Source organism: Thunnus thynnus, chromosome 5 (assembly GCF_963924715.1).
Source record: "Thunnus thynnus chromosome 5, fThuThy2.1, whole genome shotgun sequence".
Classification (NCBI taxonomy): Eukaryota; Metazoa; Chordata; class Actinopteri; order Scombriformes; family Scombridae; genus Thunnus; species Thunnus thynnus.
Genome location: NC_089521.1, coordinates 5751194 through 5776452, shown reverse-complemented (window position 1 = coordinate 5776452; position 25259 = coordinate 5751194). Strand labels below are relative to the sequence as shown.

The window sequence follows — 25259 nt, the reverse complement described above, 5'->3', positions numbered from 1 at the left end:
ATGACTATAACACAAAAATGTTGTTTCTTAAGAAGGAGGTAATGGCCTAAAAAACATCTCTCATAATTTGCTTGTAGCTTTAGGATTTGTTGTGAATCTGGTATTCTTATATGATCACCTCATAAAGCAAAGTAATATTAAAATAAATGCATGAGATCAGAAACAAAACATTTTGTCCGCTAACACTTAGGTTAATGACACTTTGAGTTACTCTAATCATCCAATCAGTGGAGTTAAGAATATGAGTCTGAAAAGCCATCATGAAAAAATATTTTATTGTTAATAAAATGCGTTGACTACATCATGTAGTACATCATCTCCATTTGATCTCAGGTTAAACTGGAAAAATAAATAAATAAAACTTATAAAATTGAAAAAAAACAAAACAAAACACTGTAGACAGAAAGACTGGTTGGCAGTATGAAGACTTCAGTGAGCCAGCAGCACTGGAGCTTTTCTCTGTTTTAGCATCAGAGAGCTCGCAGTTCGTTCACATTACTGAGGTAGTGTATGAAAATATCTAAACAGGTCAATCATTAACATTTGTAGAAACTAACAGTTGTTAAGTTATTTTAGCCGAGACAAATTTAAATTTACTGGGATTTACATGGTAAAATAAAACAGTGATGTCAGTCACTCTCAAATGTCAATTTTGATTTCCTGGAAAGTTTTGTAGGAGGTTTCATTTGTAAATATCAAGTACTACTCAAAGTACGATTATTCTGAAATACTTCATAAATAAAGACTCTGGTTTTTTGAAACTTTAACGATTAGCACCTGACCATCAACATCGCAACATTATTTTATCAAAGTAATACTGTTGCTAACAGTGAAATGTGTAATACAGTAACATGAAGAAAAAAACAAACTTGATAGCAATGTTGACAACATACAACTTACAGATATCGTGACCTCTTAGTCATGGAGAATATTTTACATTCATTTATACAGATGCAGCTATTGGAAGAGTGTGTTTTATTCAGGAGTTTCAGCTCAATTGTTTGACTCCTCTCCAACGTTTCACAAACACAAGGCCACTTGTAGACTCTTATGTGCCTTTTCAAGTCTGTGTGCTCTCATGTGGATCTTTAAGTTATTGTCCAAGTCTCAAATCTCTGCACTTTTAATGCTTCATGCTCACAGAATCTTTTCCCACAAGTGTTACATGGGTAAGGCTGCTCTCCCACAGGTGCTGCAGTTATACAGCTGTGTGGACTCTCAGATGTGTTTGCAATTTGGACTCATACTCAAAAGATTTCCCACAAGTGTCCCGTTTAAACAGTGTTTCCTTGTATAAGCGTTACGTTGAATCTTATATGGGATGGAGTAGTCTTCATTGTCCTCTGTGGTTCTGGCTCTGCATTTCTAGTGGATCCTGAGTCTCCATGTTTGCCTCCTTTGTGATCTCAGCCCTCAGCTACATGAGAGGAGAGGAGCTGGTCGTCACGGTTTGGTTCTGATACCGCAGAGCTTTTAACTGACATGCTGACAATCCTTCTCTGCTGCACTCCGAGTTTCATCAGGACTCAAGTCCAGAGTTTGAACTTCACTGTTGGCACTTTCCTCACAAGCAGGAGTCGACGTAAAGGTTTCAATCTCCTGTTTCAGTATGTTCTCCCTTCAGAGTGATGCAGAGTTCCTCCTGTTCCTCTTTAATCTGAGGAGGTTCTGGATCCTCTGGGTCCAGACTGGAGTTCCTCTCCTGGTTACAGAGCTGCTGGTCAGCAGGAACCTCCTCCTCCTCCTCCTTACAGACATGCTGCTGTGGGATCTCTGGAGGGATAAAGAGGGAAAAGGGTGAAGAAAAAATGCTGTACCACTTTCTGACAAGGCAGCCTTTATAAGCATTAATGGTTAATAATTATCCACTAATGCTTTATAAATAATTAATAAACCATCAACATTAACACACAGCAAATAAACACACTAATCCTTTATTAATGATTGATAATCATGTATAACTGCAGGACTGTTAATTATTATGAATCAATAATAATAAGGGCTAAATGTTTCAAACTTCCTGATCAGTCATCAGTCCTGCATTATGAATGATTATCAATCATTAATAAAGGGTTAAATGACTTTCTGATAAGTCATCAGCTCTTTAAAGTTATTAACAGGTTAGTGTTTCACATTTTCTAAGTCATCAGTAAGTGGTTGAACAGTACATCAGAGTTGTCTACCTAAAGAATGAGATAAATGATGGATTATGGTTAGATTATGGCGGTACAGAAAGGATGGATTTTTCCAACACGTCCTCATAATGAAACGATTGTACCAGCACTCCAGAGCAAAAATAATAATAAAAAATCCAAAAATAAAAAATATGAGTTAGCTGCTTACGTACAATCACACTGCCATTGTCTAATGTCTTCAGTACTTATATAACATAGTAAAGTTTAAGCTACGCACCTAAAACCACAACATCACTCCCTTGAAGGTGACTGAGGGCCTCAGTCTTCTTCTCTTCCCAGAAGTCCTTCCCTGTGTCGACACAGTAAGTGTCCTGAATGGAGAAGAATGCGTTCTTGTTCACCATCCCCATGTTCATATATTTGAACAGGAGGGCGACCTTTGCATAGTTGTTGCCAGACAACAAAATGTTTGTGGACAAGAGAAAATCTCCAGCTTGCATCCCGAACTTCATTACAGGCTGAGAATTCCACCTCCACAAGCTGTGTCCGTTGGGACAGACCTAAAAGTCAAATAAAAAGAATAAGTACATTTGCGTTTTTTTATGCGACCATTCATTTATGATATGCTGACTGTGAAGACTTACCCATTCCACACTTGTCGCTGTGCCCTTGGAAGTGATGTTGATCTCAAACGGGGCAACGCAGTCGCACATCACGCCCGTCTTCAAAAGGCCTGTACATTTATCCACAGGCAGGATCAGAAACGTAGCCAGTTGTCTCAAACAGTCCTCATACAATATTGAAGCTTTGGCACCTATGATGTCATCTTCACAAAGGACATGCTGTTGGTTTGGGAAAACAGGTGCCTGATCACAGGAAGGAGGCTCATCAGGAGGGTCTTCATGTGCAGGGTGGTCATGCACGATCCCATCCACTCCAATAACTTGAAATTGATTAATAGATGGTTCTTTCTTTAATGCTCCACCCATTCTGTTGAGGCACAACATGAAGGTATATGTGTAAAAATATGTTAAAAATAAAAACACACACACACACACCTCGCAACAATAACAGCGTAAAGACTAACCGATAACACACCGTATACGAATTGGAGCGAGATAGTCTTCATCAGAGCTGTCATCTGTCTCTCCATCGTCTTTTTCATGATAGTAAGGGGAACCTTCATCTGCCCAGTCGATTCTGTAAAGAAGGAGATATTCAGAAAACGATGATTTCTATCAAAAGAACATTAAATAGTAATAAATGTCATTAGGAAGTACCACTCACACACTGTTCATGGGGTCACTGAAAACATTTTCCTCCATGTCCTCCTCAATATTGCTCATGTCATGTAAGCTGTAGAAATAAACACATTGAAAATATACAAATTATGAATACAGTATAAACAAAATAGGCCTGAGCGATAAAAGGATAAAATATGTACCAGTGAAAGACACTTCGTCCATAGCAATAAGACAATTGTTCAATAGAATAGTTTCACTTAAATGCATTAAATGCAAACGGCCATGAAAGCACATTAAGAATATGTAAAGTTTGGTTGCATGAACAAACCCCAAGCGTGCTCCCTCCCTGGCTCAGAAACAGCTTTTTGATCAATTCAACCTTTTTTCTCCTGGTATTAATAATAATTATTGATATCGACTGAAATGAAACATTTTGTCCTGATAGATTTTTCAGCTATGTCGCCCAGCCCTAATACAAAACACAAGACATGTAGAGCAGAGAAGTTATGACAGTTGACGGCCTTGTTTACACCCGGCATTAACATGCGTCTTGGTTGATCCGATCACAAGTGGACAGCTCTAAATACAGGTGTGAATGCACCCAAGACGCATTGAGGATGCATTGAGGATCCGATCACTCAGACCACATTCAGAGGTGGTCTGAGCCGTGTGTGATCACATTCTTTTAGTAGTGTAAACACAACGCGTCCTACTCAACTGACGTCCTCTATTTTCCTGCGGACTAGGCAGGGAATTACATCGCTGCCTCCTGGTCCAAACCTGTGCTCAACTTGTTTGATAACAAATGCATTATTTTGTTTTTCATGTGGATTAAAAATGTAATCCCCCTCCCAGTTTTTCCTGTTTTTCCGTTCACCTAACTGGTTTTCTTCTTCAAATTGACAATTGGAATAGAAATTAAACCAAAACCAGCAAATAACTTGTTTTTTTTAGCTTGTTGGTCTAAAAAAATATCTCAGAAGCTAAACGTAGCTGGATAGTTTCCTCTGTCCTGTCAAACTGATAACTACAGTTTTTAGTTTTGCTGCGCTGCTCGACATCATGAGTTCAAGATTTATCAGGAGGACGACTGCTTTACTCCAAACAGTATGAACCTGGACTGTGTGTGTAACAGCTGATCTATTGGATGTGTAGAAGAACAAAGAACATTAATTAACATTAGATCCTGACTGATCCTGTCAGCATGTCTGGAGATTTAAATAATCAATGAAGTTAGCGGGGAAGTGAGATCTGATCATGAGTGGTCACTCAGGACGCAGGCGTAAACAGAGTCTTTGTTCAAGGCTTCTGCAATGACATTCAGATGCTCATCTGTTAATAACCAGAGCATGCGACAGTAAACAAAAACTTAGAAATAAAAACCCATTAATCAGCAACTTTTTTGTTTGTAATCAAACACATTAGGACAGCACAATGATTTCAATGTGATGACTTGCCTGTCTGTCCCATTAGAAGCACCGATGCTAGAAGCTGCTGGAGCTGTGACTTGAAAAGGTTTTCCCTTTGTGGGAGCTGATGTTGCGGGACCTCTCTCATAGCTGGAGAAACAACAGCAACATCAAGTAAATAAGTGACACAGTCACATACCCCTATAATACATTCTGTTACATCCTAAGGTGCTGGGAGGGTTGGTTCGCCTGGACAAACATACCAAAATAAATCAGGAACAGCTCGACAACTACAACTCAGGTCAACTACAAGCAAGATCTTGGACATGAATGGTAACAACCTGGAAACTCTATGCAAATGTCTGTAACATTGTGAATGTTACTATGCCAGAGTAAATTAAATACAACCGAGTACATCAGCCTTACAGAGGCCCATGGGTCCTCTCCATTTTGTTCACTTGGATGAACAAAGTGCCAAAACTAGGACAGAGTCTGAACACAAAGTACTACTTCAATCCATTAATGGAGCCTGTGGGCACACTATGCAGCCTTTGGCAATCATTCACCATCATCAGATCCCATCTATGTGCACAGTAGAAAAAGTAATGAAAAACTACATTGCACCCCTTTGCACACACATGGAGCAAGTAAACAATATGTCACTTTTGATAGGCAGTGCACTGGGTTTTGATGTAATAATTTGCAATGAGCATAAATACAAATTTTCCAGGACTGTAAATTGTGAAGTTTGGCTAGTTGTTGGCCGACATGAGCTCCAAAGCTTTTTTGTTTAACGTTACACTTTTATTGGCAATCATTTTCAGCAGCTGTGGGCTGATCTCGGTAGTGTCACCAGGGCTTTTGGGTCCAAATAAGAAAATTATGGCGCATAATGTAAAATTGCAATCCTGGTAGCACTTGGTTATTTTTCAACATTGACACAGGGGAAAGGTTACTTGTGTTGGTAACTATGGCCATGACAGTGTTCTAGCTAAAGCTATCAAACAACACATTGCACTTAGATTGGGGAGGCTAAATTACATGTCCAGCAGAAAACAGGCAACTTCGGCGTCACTCTGAAAACATTTGTCCCTCATCAGTGATTTCCATTTGCCGAAGGCCACACCGATGTTTATCCTTGTTCTCTGCCGTCGCCTGTCCCGACTTCGCTTTGCTTCCTCATGTTTTCGCTTTTTGGACGAAGACAAGAACTCACGCTCCCTTGCTTTTTCTTGTGCTAAATAATAAGTATGATCCTCCATTTCGTCAAAAATGTGGGTTCTCTAACTTCTCACAACACAAAATGGTTAGCCAGCAACAGCAACCACTTCCTCTTCTTTCTTCTTCGTCGTCTTCCGGTGCGGTCGCGCGACCCACTTCTTCTTCTTCTTGGATGTTTAACGGCAATTGGCATCCATATTGTCACATTACTGCCATCTTCTGGAGTTAATCACCTCCTACAGTGTCCTGATTTACTTTTCCTATCCTTTCCTGTGGGTAAATTGTTTAGCCATAATATTCAAGCTCTTGTACATCATTTCCGTTTATTGTCCTGCATTATAACTCTTAGCACAAATATAATTATATTCTAATTTGTATGATTGAAAGTCCTTTTCAGATATTCCATGAAATGATTCCCAAAAGGATCTAGTGCTTTAATTTCAAGCAAAGAACAAATGTTCTAAAGTTTTGATATCAGAATCATAAAATCTACAGTTGTTTTTTTGAGTGTTGAATCAATGTCTCAGAAACTCATTACAAGGATAAATATCATTTATAATTTTAAAATGAGTTTCTTCAGCTTTCGGTGAAACAGAGAGTGATGTATCTGTTCTAATTCTGATTATAATCTCTTCCTTTTTAATGGTAAAGGGAAAGTTTGGAGGTGAGGGCACAACTTACAATTTTGATTATGCATTTCTTTCTCTTTGTTAATCTAGTCCAGATTTGAAAAGTCTTAGTAACATCACAGTGTTTTTTCAAATTTATTCTAATGTGGTCTGGAAGGAGAAATATCAATGAAATCTTCCTTTTTCTGTTTTTCATAAGCGAAATAAAGGTTTCACAAATCTGAAAGTGGGTTTAAACAGCATTAAGGCTTTTGCTACAATGTCTAACATTTTTTCACATCTTTAAAGTAGTGAAAAAACAGAGAATCCGCAGCTAAATATCATTATTTATGTTTCACTTTACCCTGAGAACTTTCTGGTAAACTCTCGATATTTTTTTTCTCCCTTTTTTGTGGAAATAACTGCTTAATAATACTTTGCAATTATAAAATAGATTGATTTATCACATGAAGTTATACAAATACACATTTGGCAAGAGCTCTACATGTTTCATTAGCACAGCAGGTGAACTGATCCTTTAATTTGAACTTTTCATAACTGGTTAGTTTGGTGACGTACTACTGGATGTTTCATGAGGCTGGTGACAGAAAATACATTGAACATACATCTGTTGTGTTTACACAGCCATGTAAATAACAGTCAACCTCCTCCACATGAGGTTACTACAGAACATGAACTTATGGTACATGTTTACCCACTTTAAGTAGGGCATTGCGTCATATTCTGTCTTTTTACCTGGAATTTCATCACACCACCACAACAAAATGAGGTACTTTTACTGTAATACCCTAATTTTTAGCCATTTAGTGGGTCTGCAGGGCCTGTTGAACACAAAGGTAGGGTACCTATTGCATGATAGGCTAAATTAAAACTTTTAATCTATTTTTAAATTTTTTTCTGTAGCCAGCAGACAGAGAGATTGATTAACCCACATATTGATTAATTGACCGATGGAAATGATCTTCCTGTGTTGAAAGTCAAACTGTCTCAACTTCTCAGTTTACTGGTGCATGTTTTATATCACCTATTTTCTCTTTCTTTTGATCTTTCTAAAACATAATTTTCTTATGTTGTATTTCCCATCCGTTCTGTACCTACATCCATTCTACATCTTTTCTATCAGCTGGGAATGTTTCTTTTCCACGTACTCTTATATTTACAATACAAGAGGGGCCTATGTTCATACCTCAACTGTCATCCATAATTATTCATTTTTTAGTGGTTAATTGTGATACATGGATTGCCTTTAAAAGCAATGTACACCTGCACTGGTGTTTTCAGTTGCTTGATTAGACTTCCACTCAGGTTGAAATTAGACAGGCAGTGGGCTTATGTCTGCAAAAATTATAAATGTCGTCTAGATATCACTGTAGTTTGTATATAGAGGTTTTGTTTGTTTTTTTGAAAATCCTGTTTCTGTATCATTTTGCCACACATTAGTTCATTGGGGTTGCCAACCTGCAAGTTGCTCTTTAACTACAGGTAGGCTATACAATGGATCAGAGGATCCACAACATGGTAACAGCACTGTGGGTAATATGGTAGGATATCTGACAAAGACTGGCTTGATTAAAGTGAAGCGAGTGGTGGGAAAACACCACTAAAATGGGTGTAAATGGAAGCTGGAAGTTTTGCCAAGCGACAAGAAGAGGGCGCTAAAGCCACAAAAGAGATATGAAACGCTCAAAATCAGATGTCAGTATTCACAGCAGAGATTCTGGTTATATTATGGGCACTTTGGTGGGTAGAGGACAATAAACAAGACAACTCAGTCATATGCAGTGATTCAGCAGCAGCTTTAAATACAATAAGAGAAACAAATCCAAGTCCAGACCTGATAAACAGACAGAGATTTATCAAACATTATACAGAATTCACAAAGCAGGGTGTGAGGTGGGTTTTATATTTGGGCATTAGCTCACATGGGTGTATGAGAGGGCAACGAGGAAGCAGATAACATGGGAGAGAACCCTGCTCATAAGGATAGAGTAGATAAAGCCCTACAATACAGACTGTCAGAATACTCTTCAATCATAAACAAGTCAGTAAAAGAAATGTGGCAGAGCACATGGAAAAAGAAAAGAAGGGGAGGTCTTACTTTACAATACAGAAAACAGTGAAAAAAGAAAAGATTCAGTAGTCATACGCAGGTTGAGACTCGGCCATTGTGGGCTCAGGAGTGGGCTGGCTCTGACTGGGAAACACACGGACAGCAAATGTGAGTGTGGAGACTCAGAGACAGTAAGACACATCCTCACCCAGTGCAAGAATCACTAACTTCAAAGGAGGAAGCTGTTCAAAGACCTGGGAGCGGCTGGAGAAGCTGTTTTTACTCTGCGTACTTTACTCAACCTGGATAACTGGATTAAAATGAATAAACTGCTGGAATACCTGCAGAGTATTGGACTATATAACAAAATATAAATAACAGCAGGGTTGCCAACTAATTTTCAGGGGAAGTTGCTACAGGAAGGTCGATTTGTTCCTAAAAGTTGCTAAAAGTCGTTGTGATGTCATTGCGTGATGACATCATTATGTAATGATGACATAAAACTGTGTCATTACGTAGAATACACAATGACATTACTCAAATTGACTAGCCGTCTTGGCAAAAAATATGATTTAAAATTTGTTATTTTAGATGTGTCAGATGTTTTTATTTGTAAAAGTAATATAAACACAACACATTTATTATGATCATGTGGGAATCGCTGGGATACAAAAGATTGTGACTTACCTCTCTTGACAGCACACATAAGTGTCGTTTATTGTCTACTTCACATCTGAACTGACAACACAGACATATTTACATTGTCTCATAGTAACATGCGTCACCTCTGTGACCCTCCAGACATGTATTAAGACATATAAAAATACTCTGCTTGGAACAATAATATCTGTCTGATTTGGTTTTTCCTCAAAAAAAAAAGTATAATTACCATGTTAAAATCCCTAAAATGGCATCTCAAATCTCAATATCACACTTGTGTAAGGGGAATATTGGACCAGGATTGGCTCTAAACTATTGGTGATGTCACAAATCATGCTTGTAGGCCCACTCCTTAAAATTGGATTTTCAATGAGCAACGTTACAGAGAAATTTTCCACTTTCAGGAAATGAATGTAAAAACAACCTTTTAGTGTCAAACTCTGCACATACATCAATCTGCACAGTGAAGTTCAAACATCTAACTGTAGGAACAACATAATTTTGAGTGGAGGGAGACTTTAAAGGGCACTACCCCCCATAACACAACATCAGTGTGTGGTGAATATTACAATATAACAGTCTGTGGTGAATTACGTCTCTGTGTAGTGTCTGCCACAATGAGATATTTTTATTTTTAAACACAACACATTAAATTATTGAACAATTACACAGTCTCAATTCCTGTATCCGTCATTTCAAATTAAAAGCCCTCTATGCGTTTTTGCAGCCAGGCTGACAGACCGCGTGTTGTGACTGAGTGTGTGACAGAAAAACTCACTTCTCATTACTTTCATGCACGTCTGAGTGTGTGACAGAGAAAATCGTTTTTGTATCATTTAGAGGGTGTTTAACGTTTGAGTCACTTTTCCAAAGTTGTTAAAAGGTTCTAAATACATTTTAAAAGTAACTTAGCTAAATTTATTGCTAGGTGCTTTTTGGAGAAAAAAAAAAAACATTGCCAGGGTAGTCTGAAACGTTGCTAAATCTAGCAACAAAATTGCTAAATTGGCGTCAGTGAATAACGGAGAGGAGCACCAATAACAAACAGTAGAGGGCAGCAATACGTCATTGTAGCGTCTAGTCTGTTCCATTCCAAAGAAGAAGAAGAAGAAGTTAGCCGCTAGCCTCCCGGTGCTGCAGGTTCAGGTTCTGGTTCTGTCTCTACCGATCAACATGGTCCAACTGGTGGGTTCCCTCCGAAAAGAGCTGGCTGACTCGCTTTCCACCTGCAAGGTGCTGGTGGTGGGAGCGGGAGGGATCGGCTGCGAGCTGCTGAAGAACCTCGTCCTCACCGGCTTCAAAAACATCGAAGTGGTCCGTCACATTTCTGTTTGTTTGTGTGTCTGGCAGCTAGCTGGCTATCATGCTAGGTCTTTGTGCCGGGAGGTGAGCTGTGTTAGGGCTCCGACTAATTCCTGGGACATGGCTCCTCAAAAGAAGTAAAAACATACGTGTGTTCGTGTGGTTTCTCGACACAGCATCTGTCCCTTAGTGGATAGTTAAGTGTGAAGGTTCATGCGTAAAGTAGAAAAAACAGGAACACTGCCGTAGTGATGTAGCCGTAGCATTTTGGCGCCATTAATATTGCTAAGTTAGCCAGACAACTTCTTTGTAATGTGACGGCTAGCTGGCCGGTGTTTCGATTTAACCAGTGACCGTGTTAGCTGGCGACTTTCAGCCGAATGTGTCCGTGCTCGTAGTGACGGCAGCTGTTGGAAACACGTAGGCGTCCCCCTAAAAGCATTTAATTTTACTTAAATTAGTACCAATCTGTGTTTATTATCTACACTAACTATTTACATAAGTTAAATTGCTCAGCAAGACGCCTTCACCTCATCCACCTAATGTTTCTCATAATGTGGGACACAAAATGTAGCCTATAATTTGACAGTGCAGCTAACGTTGTAGGCTTTCCTGGGATTTTATAGTTAGCCTTAATCGCAAAGTGCTCATATTTAACCAATTAACCTGAATAATATCAACTAATCTATGTTTCCCCACATTAAAAGTAACTTAAAGAAAGGTAAACGCTTCGTGTTGGCGACACCATTTAATTTACATACTGTACTACAAAAAGGACCAGACAAATATATACTGTATTCAACATTCAATTTAATTTCAACGGCTGACGTCAATACGAGCAGCCAACCAATCTGAAAGTCACTAGTTAAACCGAAACACCGGTCGGCTCGCTAAATGGCAACACAGACACACTTCGACACTTTGTGTAGTGGAGTCACATTATATAATGCTGCTAATATGATCAGAAATCTGCGTCTGTTTTTGCCACGCTCGTGCAGTTGTTATTGCTTATGGCTGTATGTGTTTTCAGGGCTCAGCCGTCAGATGTTTAGAGCTGAGCATTTGTGACTGTCACTAGTTTCCATAGCAGAGTTCAGGGACTTCAAGGGGTCCTTGAAGGTAAATTGATTAATATATTGATATATATTATTCCTTTGCATTGACAATGGACAGGAAATGTATGGATTGAGATTAGTTATTCATTAATCTTTTTTTCAAGAGATATCTGTCATAGTCTGGCCACCAAACCATACAAGCAGCATTCAAGAACAACACGTGTAAAGCCAAGCAGCCAACAGTCAAACAACAAAAAGACTTCATGAATACAGTCGCAAGAGTCATCTAACTTGAGAGCTGTTTGCGGTCAATTCTATTTTAATGGCGCACAGTACCTGAAACTCGCTCTTTCAAAATATGAGAGGGATATCTAATTAGATCATCTAGAATCAGATTTATTGTTGACACATACAAGGATGTGACTCAAGTATGGATAAAAACTTACTCATTTACAGAAGTGCTTTAATGTGTATCACTAAACCTGCTTGGATATGGCAATATTGGAAGTTACAAGGTTTAGATGAGAAAGTTTTAACAGTTGAGCTTTATAGATGAATATCATGAGATTATTATTCCTTCTTGATAACACTATTGCCTGTTTTAACCAAAGTTTCATACTTGTGAAGGGAGTTGTTTTCACAATCCTTATTCACAACAAAACTCATGAGTCTCCTTTTTAGATAGAATTTTGGAAGAAGGGTCTGGGTTTGTCTGAACCCGCTTGAGTTATATGACTCAACTTAAAAGAATCTCGGTTGAGTGCAGCATATGAACACAGAAGCATTTGCAAATATGAGCTTGACATTTAAAAAAAAACACTTGAAAAGCTAACCAGAAGGCCCTTTACAGACATTGACCTGTTTTAAATGTAGAATGCCCTAATTGTTTTTGTTATTTGTTATCACGTGCACCAGCAGTTAGTCTTTCTTGTGTTTTTCAAATCAATTCTGTCACTTAAAGTTGCTACTGCATGTCAAAAGCTTCGTGTGAGCAGTTGATTGGCTGCCGTATATTATGTTTCATGTATACACAACTGACATTACAACCATATTGATTTTGGCAGATTGACTTGGACACAATCGATGTCAGCAACCTCAATCGACAGTTCCTCTTTCAGAAGAAGCATGTTGGCAAGTCTAAAGCACAGGTATGTAAACATCAGCAACCTCTGTCACTGGTGGTTGAAGGCTTGTTTTGTGTGAGCTGATACTGTTATGTTGAACACTCTGAAATATGTCTGCTTTCTGTTACACTATGCTGTAAACTAAATCATTTTCTGTTTTTGCATCTCTGCCTCCGTCAGTTAACTTTGTGTCTGTTGTCTTCCAGGTGGCCAAGGAGAGCGCCTTGCAATTCTGCCCCACTGCAAATATCACTGCCTACCACGACAGCATCATGAAGTTAGTTTCTTTCTTAACTCCTCCTTTTCACTTAATAAATCAAAGACATTTTATCACATAAACACACAAACTATTTCCATAGTGTCAGCTGATCAAAGGAGAAACACAGAGTTGATATAATTAAAATGTAATCTGTTATATGTTGGTGCTCGGCTGATTGATGATTTGTTTTTCCAACAGCCCTGATTACAACGTGGAGTTCTTCAGAAAGTTCATGCTGGTGATGAACGCTCTTGATAACAGAGGTATCCTCACCTGACCTCACTGACATTTTTTTGCTAATCTCAACCAACAACACACTCAAATGATGAGGATATTAAAAGACTTTTTGTCTCCCCTAGCGGCCCGTAACCATGTGAACAGGATGTGTTTGGCAGCAGACATCCCTCTGATAGAGAGTGGCACTGCTGGATACCTGGGACAAGTCACCGTCATCAAGAAGGTAGCACATTCACATCGTGGTTATGCTAAAGTCCATTTGTATTAATGTTCTGTCCAGTAAAGGTATCGCTACTCTACAAATACAGACGCACAGTTATAGGCAAAGTAAACATCCCACCTCTCACTTTGTTTCTCTCCTCATCTTTCTTTCTTTTGTTCCTTCCTGTCCTCTCCCTGCTTCTTCTCCAGGGAATGACAGAGTGCTACGAGTGCCAACCTAAGCCCACACAGAAGACCTTCCCAGGATGCACTATAAGAAACACGCCGTCTGAGCCCATTCACTGCATTGTCTGGGCAAAGTATCTCTTCAAGTAAGGCTCATTCTTGTCATAATTAAGTTTTAGCATCATACATATTTATTTAGATTACTGGAATGCAAACCGCCACATTGCACAATAAACCGTGGCTAAACTGGCTCTGCACATGCTTTGAAAAACAGTCAGCAGTGAAGTAAAATACATGTGACATGTTATAAAGGTGCTGTAACGTGAAAAAAAATGTATTTCAAAAACACTGTTTCCTCGTGGTCATCTTATATTGCTTGTCTGTTGCAACTGTAGCCAGCTATTTGGAGAGGAAGATGCAGATCAAGAAGTGTCCCCCGACACAGCGGACCCAGAGGCTGCATGTGAGTGAGAGCTTTTCTTTGTTTTCACAAAGGTGTTACTTTTCAACTCTTACATACAGGTGTGCCCACTGTATTTGTGATGGTAGCATTTGACTGCCAACATGTTTGCTCACACAACAGGATGGTAGGTAAAAATACACAAGCACCCCGCACTGTATCAAACGTGCGTGTTTTGTTTACAGGGAACCCCGAAGAAACGGCAGCTCGAGCCACAGCCTCGGAAAAGGATGGGGACATCAAGCGTGTCTCCACCAAGGAATGGGCCCGCTCCAAAGGATATGACCCCGTCAGACTCTTCAACAAGGTACCAGTCAGACAAATCAAACTAACAGGGATGGTGTTGTTTTGTTTTTTGTGGCAAAATGCAATCACAGAGTTTGTAACTTGCATTATGCACAATTTTATATGCTAATACAAGTGCGTGGGATACACATGGCAGGGTGGCCACAAAAATGTACTCTTTGGCCACCAGATATTCCATGTAGGGGGCCCCCTGTGGCCACCAAGTTTTATCCCCATACTATGAGCCTTCACCAACACAACTGGAAATCCACATAGGAAGTGAGACGTGAGCGAGGACGGTAACCGTTCAATCCACACCGACTCCGACCTGCGTTCAGCGTCTCTGTCCACAGAACCGGCCGTCTGTCAGCAGCAGCTGTTGACTAGCAGCTGGCTAACCTGCCGTCACCAGGCTGACTGACAGCAGAAATGTACTGAACCAAAATAGTTTCATCAGATCATGTATCACAGGCTGGGAGGCTTGATCAATCAATGCTGATACCGTTAATACGTTCAAAACACATACAGCGGGATATTTGTATGATTTAAACAGCTGTCTCTGCAGATTACGCTTCATATTCACAACCTTCTCAACAGCTGCCATCCTGCTTTAATACATGGGGGGGAGTTGCTGCTGGGTGTCCTCCGTAAGGGCTCGTAGGCAGATAGAGCAGAAAGAAGTGACACCTCACTCCCCTACTGGTGACGCCGTGCCACTGTATTAGAGCGCTGCATCAGATTTCATCATGCAAAAGCTGCAAGTCTCAGTCTAAAAAGTCAAGTATTATCAGCAGCAGCAGCTCATGTGTATTTACGATCAAATATCATTTAACATTATATCCTTAGAAAACCACTAATATACAGTAGGGTCCAAAAGTCTGAGATCACATTGAACATCTCTAATATTTTCACATAAACCTGGAAATAATCAGAAAGTTTGAGGGTTCAGAAACATTTAAAAACACAAGAAGTAATGACATGTAAAACGAAGAAGAAATATTTAAGATTCTACATTATTTCTAGGTCAGCAACTTTGTCGCATTGACCAACTTAAACCGTTTCTACAAAAGGTCAGATTTCCTTGAGTTGTGTCCCTTATATTGAAGCGTTCAGATGACATTCAGGTGGATTTAATCTACTCACCAGAGGTTCGTTCAAGTAACTCAACTTGCAGCCAGTGTTTATGAATATAAATAACTATGGTTTCTTGTAAACATTTTCTTTATCAACTTTTATTTATATAGCATATTCAATTATTTCCATTTATTGAAGTGTCACAGTTAAGGAAGGCTGTGTTAAGTTGAGTTCAATTGCCTTTTCTGTGTTGTTTTTACATAAGTTTATATTTGGGCCAGTGCTTAAAGATATGAGTGTTTGTCCCTGCATGGGAAGCAAAGCTGAGATGCTGCAGGAACAGGATTTAAAAATGGTCTCTCACAATGTGTGGTTTTAGTAACTATGTTCTCCATTGGTGCAAAGACTGTGATGGTACATGTGTAAGATGTAGATTATGCACTACTAGTTCATTTGTTTACACTAATAATGTGTAGTTTGCACTTGTACCAGTGATTTTATTTAGCTCTCCTACCTGAAACAGATGCTGATGTTAGAAAGAAAGTTTGGACTCCATACAGCACGTAACTGTGTAAGAGCCAGAGGAACACAACGTGTGTTTCCCATCATTGTTTATGTAGAGTATGTAGCAGGTTTAAGGCTGGCACTATACTCACACTCACATAGAATTTGGTGTGTTCACCCAGGAGAAAATAATTAGTCTGATAAATTACTTGGTTTGTGTTTGTGTTGATTGTTGTGCTGTGTACAGGCTGACCAGCGTCTGATTTATCAGTGCAGGCCTGAGACAAGCATTCATTGATTATAGACACAATACTGAGATGGGATTAATAATTTAGGAAGTGAAAATCTGTATGATTTTACACACAGATGCACAGTAAACTTTAAACTTCTTTATTCTGTCAGACAATCTTGGGATTCTTGATGTATGGGGACAGCTTGGGACAGTTAATGTTGCTTTTATTGTTGCATCATCACCACAGACATAATAAGTTTAATTATGATTGCCTCTCGTCCCCAGCTTTTCAAAGATGACATCATGTACCTGCTGACCATGGACAAGCTGTGGAAGAAGAGGAAAGCTCCCACACCTCTGGACTGGCACCAGCTAGAGAACAGTGGTATGTTTATTAACTGAAGCTGTACTGGTGGTGCTGACCTCTCTGTTTTATTTATTAGGGAACAAGTTTTATTTGTTGGGGTCAGGATAAGTGTCCACATACTTTACGTAACTCCTAAGCCTTTACCTTTTATGGCCTGTGGCAAAAACAGAGATGCTATAATCAGGGGTGCAAACTTGTAAACTTCCACTGAAAATGTAGTTCATGTTGTTCCAATGGGAGGGTGGAGGGGGATGTTGAGAGAGAGAGAGAGAGATAATTTCCCATTCATTCTCTCATTTGTGGAGCTGATCCAACCAGATGTTGCTCTTCTCAGATTGTCACACTCACAAGCCTGTTTATAGTGTGTGTGTGTGTGTCTGACATAGACCAGCACAGAGCATTGCTCAACTTTAGCTCGTAGTTCCAAGTGAGTGATTCATACTCGGAGCAGGGGAATGTCACTCTTACAGTTCATCACTTTTGCATTAATTTAGCTGGAAGCATGTGTAATTAAGAGTCCTGCTGGTCCTGAACGTTAGCAACGTTAGCAGCTACAGCGGTGCTCTCTGCTGTCTGACACTCAGCTCCCAGCCTGCATTAACAGTTTAGCATCAACATGAGCCTCATATATCTAAACTGGACATCCTTAAGACAACAACGCTGTGGAATTATTGCCCCCGTACTCCCTTATGGAGTTTGCATCTTTGTCACCGTTTTCAACACTGATGAGTTTGCATCCCTGTATAATTGCCATGAGTCACATGAGAAGGAATTGCCAAGGGAGTTGTTGCTTTAAACTGCTCAATAACACTGAATGCATGTTATCATAGCCACTGTTTGTTTGCCTGACTCTTAGCTGTCTATTTGTTTGTCTGTCTTTTCATCCACATTTGTCTGTGTGTGTCCCAGCGTGTCCTCAGGATGAGTGTCCAGCTTCAGGTTTGAAGGACCAGCAGGTTCTGGGTGTTTGGGGCCACTGCCAGCTCTTCCAGCAGAGCGTGGAGACGCTCCGCTCACAACTGCAGGAGAAAGGAGAAGGAGCCGAGCTCGTCTGGGACAAGGTAACACACCGAAAAAACCCAAAAAAACATGAAGAGAATGTAGCACACTTGCTGTTAAAACTGCATAAAGAATATGAACATATATTGATCAATAAACCTTTCAGAAAACACTGAGACATAAAAGATATACTTGACTCTAACTAGAAAATCTCAAAGGGTTTTAAAAGAAAGAAGCTTCTAGTTTGCTGTTTGATGTTGTCTCCTAGTTCAAGTTTCTTGAGCTGCACCGAAATAAATGTTGCAAAACAGATGCAAATACTGTATTTTAAATGGCTCATGTGAGTATAACCTGCTCTTCATCTTGTTGTCAGGATGATCCTCCTGCCATGGACTTTGTTACCGCAGCAGCCAACCTGCGTATGCACATCTTCAGCATGAACATGAAGAGTCGTTTTGATGTAAAGTGTAAGTTGGTTTTTGTGTCCCACATTTTCAACAGGAAATTGGCTCCGCTGGGAATAAACAGTCATGTGGAATTTACACGTCCACTCTCAGATAAAAGGCCCCGATCAAGAGTTGATTTATGTGTTGATTTGTTATTTTCAGCCATGGCCGGTAACATCATCCCAGCTATTGCAACAACCAACGCCGTCATCGCTGGACTCATCGTGCTGGAGGGCCTCAAGATCCTGTCTGGGGAACTGGAATCCTGTCGCACGGTTAGTTTATCTGCCACTAAGCATCCATGTGTTTTCAGCTCTCCAGTTGCTGACAATGATAACTTGACCATCGACCATTCTCCAGTTAAGGCATCATGCACTTTCTATACAACATTTTGGCACTCTGAGTATTCTGCTTTTTGCATTGGGAGCTTTTTTTTCAAGCTTTGACTGAGGGGAGGCCCACAGTCTCAGACTTTGAAAACCTCTGCCCTAGAATGATCAGGAGCGAGTCTGGATGTTTGTGCTCCATGCTGGTTATCTGGTCAGCCAGGAATTGTAAGGCCTCACTCACATGGGCCTGAGGTGGGATATAAACGTCGACCAGAATAAAGGAGGAAAACTCCTGCAGTGAATAAAACGGTTCACAGCTGATGAAAATAGTCTGTAAGTGCAGTTTCCTCTAGGTTGACTGGTTTGGCGGGGTGCTGAGCCAAGCTCGGGAGAGACTGAGCAGCCGGACGTTTCTCTGTTCTCTGTCAACAGTAGGAGCGGCTGAGATAAACACTAAAATGAGAATAGCTGGTCCACCGTAAAGGTCAATCCACCTTAAGTGAGCGTGTTCAGGTTAGGCTAACCCATTGTTGCTAACTTTGTGGCTAACCCCCTTCACTTTCCCAGCAGTTGGGGAAACAACAGATGAGACTTCTCTTGGTCTTGACAAGCTGCAGCATTTATTAACTGACACACTGTAGTCTGTACTGTACATTTACTGCCAGATTGGCAACTTACTGCTGACCTTCTCCTCTGCTCCGCTCACATTCATGTCACTTTTCTGCCACTCGCCCTCTCTACTCGCTCAACCACGCACTCACTATGCACACACATTACGCACTGCCCTAAAGCAGCTACGCTACTCTTATAACAGTACCTTCCACATAGATGTCCCCTGAAGAATGAGGAGAGGGAGGATTCTGGGATTTGATGCACTAGTCAATGATTCAAAACAATTCCACAATATCGTAGGGTGTTATTGTGCTCGCACAGTGTATATATGAGTGAAAGTCATTAGTAGCCCAGTGATATTAATGATCATCATCGTGACACAAGAAAAATGTTGGTGGCAGTACGTTGGTGTTTACTACTGTTGCCAGGCAGCCTGCTTTCCTGTTTCCTGTGTTTCCTGTCACTCTCTCTGTTGTAGTTCATTTCATGTGTCTTTGTAACACTTGTTCTCTCACTTGTTGTCAGAACAAAACAGGAAAATAACTTTAAAATTTTGTAACAACTTTTTCCATGTCATGATATGCAGAACAAAGTAAACAAAGACCATAAATGGTAACAAACACTCGTTGACTTGCTTATTCATAGAATATTTTGTTTGTATGCCCCCTGGCATTTCAGAGAATACTGCAACTAACAACGCTTTGAGCATAAACGCCTCAGTGCATGCTCGTAGCTCGTACTATCTGTGTAGGCCCGCGCCAAAGTGTCTTGCAGGAGTATAAACAAAGTTTAACACTGTGACATTTGTTCACCAATCTTTGTTTATATAGAAGCAGATTCTGCCAAGCCAGGTTTCAGTGAAACACAGGGACAGAGAGTGGACATTGGTCAGATGCTGTCGCAGTTTAACCAGCACACTTCCCTTTCCTGCATCTCCTCTAAGCCCAAAAAGAACTGCTGCTCCTCCAACTAAAATCTCTGAAAAGGTTTCTTGGTGTTTTGAAAATGGGTGAAAAAGTTTGTGGAGTGAACTGTCGAATATTAAACAGTTCTTCCCTGGGGAATGCAATAAGAAAAGCAGTACTGAAGACAGTACAAACAAACAAAATCAGATAAAGCACTAAAGAGCGCAACACTGAGGCATGTCCTCACTTAAAACTATACTACTTGAGTAACGGGTCTCATATTAGAATCCTTTCTGCCAGCTCTGTTGTTCCTCCACATTTCATGTTGGTTTGCGTTTGTCTCATCAACAGATCTTCCTGAACAAGTGTCCCAACCTCAGGAAGAAGCTGCTGGTCCCGTGCATCCTGGATCCACCTAGCGCCAACTGCTACGTCTGCGCCAGCAAACCTGAAGTCACAGTCAAACTCAACGTCCATAAAACCATGGTCCTCTCTCTGCAGGACAGGGTAATATGATGAGCTTGTGTTTGCATGTACACCAACCTGAGCCCTCAACAGAGAACGTTGTTCTGCCACAGTATGGCAACATTTATGCACAAAAACACTTTGGACAACTATATATTAGAATTATAAAAAATGTCTTGATGAAGTGCTACAGCTTCAGTTCAAACTTAACAATCCATTTATTGTCTCTGTTACTACTCTATACTGCTGCTTCATGATTTGATATTTGCACATTTGTTCAGATCCTGAAGGAGAGGTTCGGCATGGTGGCTCCAGATGTTCAGATAGAAGATGGAAAAGGGACCATCCTCATCTCCTCAGAGGAAGGAGAGACAGAAGGTAAAGAGGAAGCATCACAGTTATATTTTTATTTATACTACATCTTCTATGAGTCGCTGGTCTTCCTTTTAGTCACTGTATTTACTGGAGGTTAAAAGTCTGCTAGCAATTTGGGAAAAAGAGGTGAAAAGAAGAAAGATGAAGGAGGAGGCCGAAAGTGGGAAGAGCTGAAAATCAGTGCTAATCACTTCTCTGAGGAGAGTGAGAGACAGATGGTACAGTAGGAAGAAGCAGAGTAGCCAACAGAAGGCAGCACATACATTACATAGTCAAAAATGTGGCCACACTTTCCCAGTCACTTGAATGAAAAAGTGTGTCGGCAGGCAAGAGGAAGATGAAAGAGGCTAAGAGAATGAAAAGAAATGTTAGAGATGGGAGGAATGCAAAAAAGTAGATTGATTGAGATTGATTATTTGGTGAAAGTGTAGCGATTCCCCAGCTGGACAGAAGAGGGCGCTCTAGTACCATCATCTGTCAGTTAGTCCTTATCTAAATCACATACTGTCCAGATAGGAGATAGTGAATAGTATTTCTGTAGATACAATCAGTGAGCTGTGCCTCCATGCCCTTTTTTGTGAGGGTTTGTAATTAAAGAATTGGAAATGAGCAGTTTTGGATTGGAATATTTTGTTGTTACATTTCCTAAATGGATGAGATACACAGCAGGGAGAATATTGTAAGTTCATCAAACAAATGTCACCTAAAAGCATATTAAATATTTTAATGGTGATATATGGTGAATGTTATTAGAGGTTCAGAAATGGGACATTTCTTTACATCCCGTCTGCTTCTTCACAGCCAACAACAGCAAATTTCTTTCTGACTTTGGGATCCGTAATGGCAGCCGACTGCAAGCCGATGACTTCCTCCAAGACTACACGCTTCTTGTCAACGTCCTGCACACGTACGTCCCTCTGCGTGCATTCAATTTGTTGAGTTTCTCATATTGTTTTTATGGTCACTCCAGTGAACAACACTGAAAAGTTGTGTTTGTCTCCATCAACAGTGAGGAACTAGAGAGAGATGTGGAGTTTGAGGTAGTTGGTGAGGCCCCAGACAAAGCCCCGCCCCCTCAGAGTAACCAGGAAGAGGTTAACAGCATCACCAACGGCAACAAGGACTCCGCCCAGCCGTCCACCTCCTCTAAAGGTTAGTAGAGGAAAAAAAAGAGTTTGTTTACTGGCCTTCAGTATTTGTAGTGATATCTTATTCTTAAGTATCATGTGATGAAGATGTTTTTAGATGAGAATAAGGTTCAACTTTTTTTTGCCAGAGAGGCTGCGTCAACAGACTGGTCTCATTTTTAATGCAGTGCTGATGTCAGTGTTCACACCTCAGGCTGCATTCAGACAGAGAACAGCTCTGTGTTAAAACAATGCAAGAGGCTGCGGTGGTGGGCCATGTTGTTAAAGGCATCATTGAGACAATTAAATACAATCCAGGAAGTTGAATTGGAGCTACACAATAATGCATTTAAAGGCAGCCATATATAATACTCAGACAGGATTTTACAACTGGAAAATGATCACAGTGGCAACAGTTTTATCTTTCATCACAACAATTGGGAGGTAAATTGTAGAAAAACAATCATGTTACAAAATAACAGGAAGGTGTGCTTGCATGTATGTTATTGGCTAATGCAGCGTCTTGCTGGATGACTTTGCTTCCTAGCAAGAGTTGAGCCCAGTTCAACTTTTTTGCTGGAGCACCTCCGCTGCGTCAGTGAATGAGAGGGCTGCGATTTTCACACAGAACTAGTCATCAAAAAGTTAAATTAAGGCTGCATATTCTCAACTGGGGAATTGTTGGGTCACTTGCACTCTAGTGCTATACAACCTGTGCCGTCTATAGAAAAACAGCAGTTTGGACGTGTCATCAACAGAATACATCATGCAACATCAAAATGTAAACTAATCAAACATGCAAATAAAGCAGATTTTAAAATAGAATTGCACTTTGTAACATGTATTGTCTTCAGGTGATAAAAGTGCAAAAACTGGCCTCGCCTGTAGATGGTGCACATCTGCATCATGTTTACACCTAGTAGTAGTTTTAAAATGCTGTGGCTGTAACTGTCTTTGCTAGCAGGTGGTGCAGGTTGGACTGAACTGCTGGTATAAAGCTGCAGGTTTCAACCTGCTACACATCTGTAATAGACCTTTTTCATAGTTTACTTAACTTGTTAACACAGGAACAAACAAAACACCGGCACTCACAGATCTGTCTTCTTTTTATTTATTGTGGACAGAAACGGACGCGTTTCAACCAGAAGCCATCATCAGCTTGACGTCATGACGTGTTTGAGTTTGACTGTTGTTTAAAGTTGAGGGGAAAGTCTGCAGAGTGCACCAGGCTCATGAAACTCAGATCAAACTGTCAAACTAGGCAGTGCTTATCAAATATGTGTCAACATTCTGTTACTGTATTGCCTATTTCCCACTTCTACATGTTTTCATAAACATATTTGAGTATACTGTTTAGCTGTAATATGAGACAGTTTGTGTCCAGGCTGCCATTTTTTCCTACTTGAAAACCAAAACCAAGCACCGCCCATCTCGCATGTGTTGCTCAATGCTATGTCACATGTCTCGTTACTCTGATTGGTTGAAGGTCTATCCAGTTGCATCCAGATTGTTGATAACGTCCCTTGGAAATTGCAAATGAACTGAGAGGTTCCAGACTAATATGCATTTGTGAATTAGTCTGTCATTAGTCTGGTTCATTTACATAATAAATTTACACAAAATCACAACTCAGAATGTTAATTTTGGATTTTTTGTGAGTTTTCACCTGTGTGACCTTTGATCTAAACTGAACTTTATAAAGACTCAATTTGCAATCAGTTGCTTGTTTTGATGCTGCTCCTGTCTTTTCGTGTACACAGAATAGTATTTGATTCTCTTCCATCTGTAAACGTTTTTGTCCACCATGTTTCAGCTCCAGCAGAGGACAACGACATCATGATCGTGGACTCTGACGAGGAGGAAGGGGCGCCGTCCAGCTCGGCAGCAGCGGCAGCAGCAAACAGCGGCACCAAGAGGAAGCACTCGGACGTGGAAACTGGCGAGACCTCCACCAAGCGCCCACGGACTGACTCAAGCGCAGCGGCTGCCTCCGCCGACAATGATGACGATGACATCATTGCTCTGGACTAACCCCTCCCCTCACGGTCTCCTGAAGGACTGAGAACTTTGAACGCTTGTCATTTTTGACTCAAGACAGACAGTAGGCTTAAATAAAACACCTCTTTTATGAAGAACAATTTACTGCCCGGTTCATCTTTCGTCACTCCCCAACCCCCCCCCCCCAACTCTGTGTTTGTGCTTTCATACTCCCTCTGCTCTCCTCACATGATGCTGTAAATAGATTCTACAATTTAAAACGTTTTGAAAAATACGTACAACTTTTTTTTTGTTATTTTTATTCATTTCTGGTCCCTATAAAATGCTTCTCTTGATGGTTAAAAACAAGTGCTTATTTTGTATTTTTTATAAACGTACTGTATTTCTCATGCTACACAAGTCAGGGTGTTTTTGTGCTTATTTGTCAGGTTACAAAAGAAAAAAAAAAATGTAAAAACCAAAACATTTTCTTGGGTTGTAATATTGAACTCAGTGATGGGACGGTAACAGACAGACCCAGAAGTCTGCAGGGTGGATGCGTGTGTAGGTGCTGTTCCTCGCTATAGCCTGCAGACTGTTCACGTCTGTGACCGGGTCGGTAAAGCACAGAGGCACTGATGGAGCGTTTGTGGCCACATTGTGCCATGGGGGTGTTAGTGTGCTACCTCTTTTCTAGAACTAACATGTTTTGGCTGCAAGTAATGTAACCATGCCCTCCATCACACCACCACAGTGAGGCGTCCAGCTCTTAGTGAATTAAAGAAAAGTTACTCAGAAACAGCCATGAAGCAGCGCAGTGAAGCTAACGCAGCTTCCTGTTAAACTGCACCGTGTCTTTCAAAGGCTCTGGCTAAGCACAAGCGGTTTAGATCCAGGCTAGTTGTAGTTTATTGTACACATGATATTACAGTCACTTCTTATTGGTTCTGTTTGAGCAAAGAAGTCTGTTTGTTGAGGGAAAAAAAAAAAGAAAGTTGGAATTGAGACAGAATCAGAGATGGAGTAGTGGTTTGACCAGAACCAGTCATTTTTGTTCATTCTGCAGAGGTTGAACTGGATCAGATAGCAGTTTAGCTCCTGCTGTCTCCAGTCTAATGCCTGTGTCAGTGTCCATTATTTCATAATTACATTGTGATCTGACTTGTTGAAAGGCCTTGAAAGCCCTTTGGACCAATTTGGTGAAGACAATAAACTTAAATGCAGAGGCTTCTCTTTCTGTCTTGTTTATTTGTTCGTCTTTCATGTTGGCACTAAACCTTTAAAAATATAAGCTTTTTTTGTGTGTGTATTTTGTACATATTACCCATTATTATAAAGGCTGTATAGGGGAACGTGGCCAGTTCATACTGTATAGTTTAGTGTCATAGAG

The 25259-nt window shown here is 40.3% G+C and overlaps 2 protein-coding genes across 2 annotated transcripts; one reads left to right on the top strand and one right to left on the bottom strand.

Moving 5' to 3' along the window:
• Window positions 1–258: 258 nt before the first annotated feature.
• Window positions 259–6152, bottom strand: LOC137182556 (uncharacterized). The gene is made up of 7 exons (XM_067588849.1): window positions 5830–6152; window positions 4837–4938; window positions 3423–3491; window positions 3234–3335; window positions 2780–3125; window positions 2413–2695; window positions 259–1773 (listed from the first exon to the last, which is right to left on the bottom strand). Exons 1-7 carry the CDS (start codon window positions 6048–6050, stop codon window positions 1592–1594), a joined length of 1305 nt encoding a protein of 434 aa, XP_067444950.1. The 5' UTR covers window positions 6051–6152; the 3' UTR covers window positions 259–1591.
• Window positions 6153–10374: 4222 nt separating this feature from the next.
• uba2 (ubiquitin-like modifier activating enzyme 2) lies at window positions 10375–25100 on the top strand. Its single transcript, XM_067588848.1, has 17 exons — window positions 10375–10662; window positions 12770–12853; window positions 13036–13106; window positions 13287–13351; window positions 13448–13548; window positions 13737–13858; window positions 14108–14175; window positions 14358–14479; window positions 16553–16652; window positions 17544–17695; window positions 18007–18100; window positions 18242–18354; window positions 20277–20432; window positions 20672–20768; window positions 21567–21672; window positions 21775–21917; window positions 23706–25100. Exons 1-17 carry the CDS (start codon window positions 10522–10524, stop codon window positions 23921–23923), a joined length of 1953 nt encoding a protein of 650 aa, XP_067444949.1. The 5' UTR covers window positions 10375–10521; the 3' UTR covers window positions 23924–25100.
• The last annotated feature ends 159 nt before the right edge of the window (window positions 25101–25259 follow it).

What these genes read in the sequence shown, in the direction of transcription:
- LOC137182556 (XM_067588849.1), bottom strand. Translation starts at nt 6,050, where the DNA reads ATGGAGGATCATACTTATTATTTAGCACAAGAAAAAGCAAGGGAGCGT. An exon ending in GCTTCTAATGGGACAGACAG is followed by an intron (nt 3,492 to 4,836) that starts GCAAGTCATCAC and finishes TTATTTCTACAG; the next exon opens with CTTACATGACATGAGCAATA. An exon ending in GAGTGATGTTGTGGTTTTAG is followed by an intron (nt 1,774 to 2,412) that starts GTGCGTAGCTTA and finishes TTATCCCTCCAG; the next exon opens with AGATCCCACAGCAGCATGTC.
- uba2 (XM_067588848.1), top strand. Translation starts at nt 10,522, where the DNA reads ATGGTCCAACTGGTGGGTTCCCTCCGAAAAGAGCTGGCTGACTCGCTT. An exon ending in GAACGCTCTTGATAACAGAG is followed by an intron (nt 13,352 to 13,447) that starts GTATCCTCACCT and finishes TGTCTCCCCTAG; the next exon opens with CGGCCCGTAACCATGTGAAC. An exon ending in TGGGCAAAGTATCTCTTCAA is followed by an intron (nt 13,859 to 14,107) that starts GTAAGGCTCATT and finishes TTGCAACTGTAG; the next exon opens with CCAGCTATTTGGAGAGGAAG.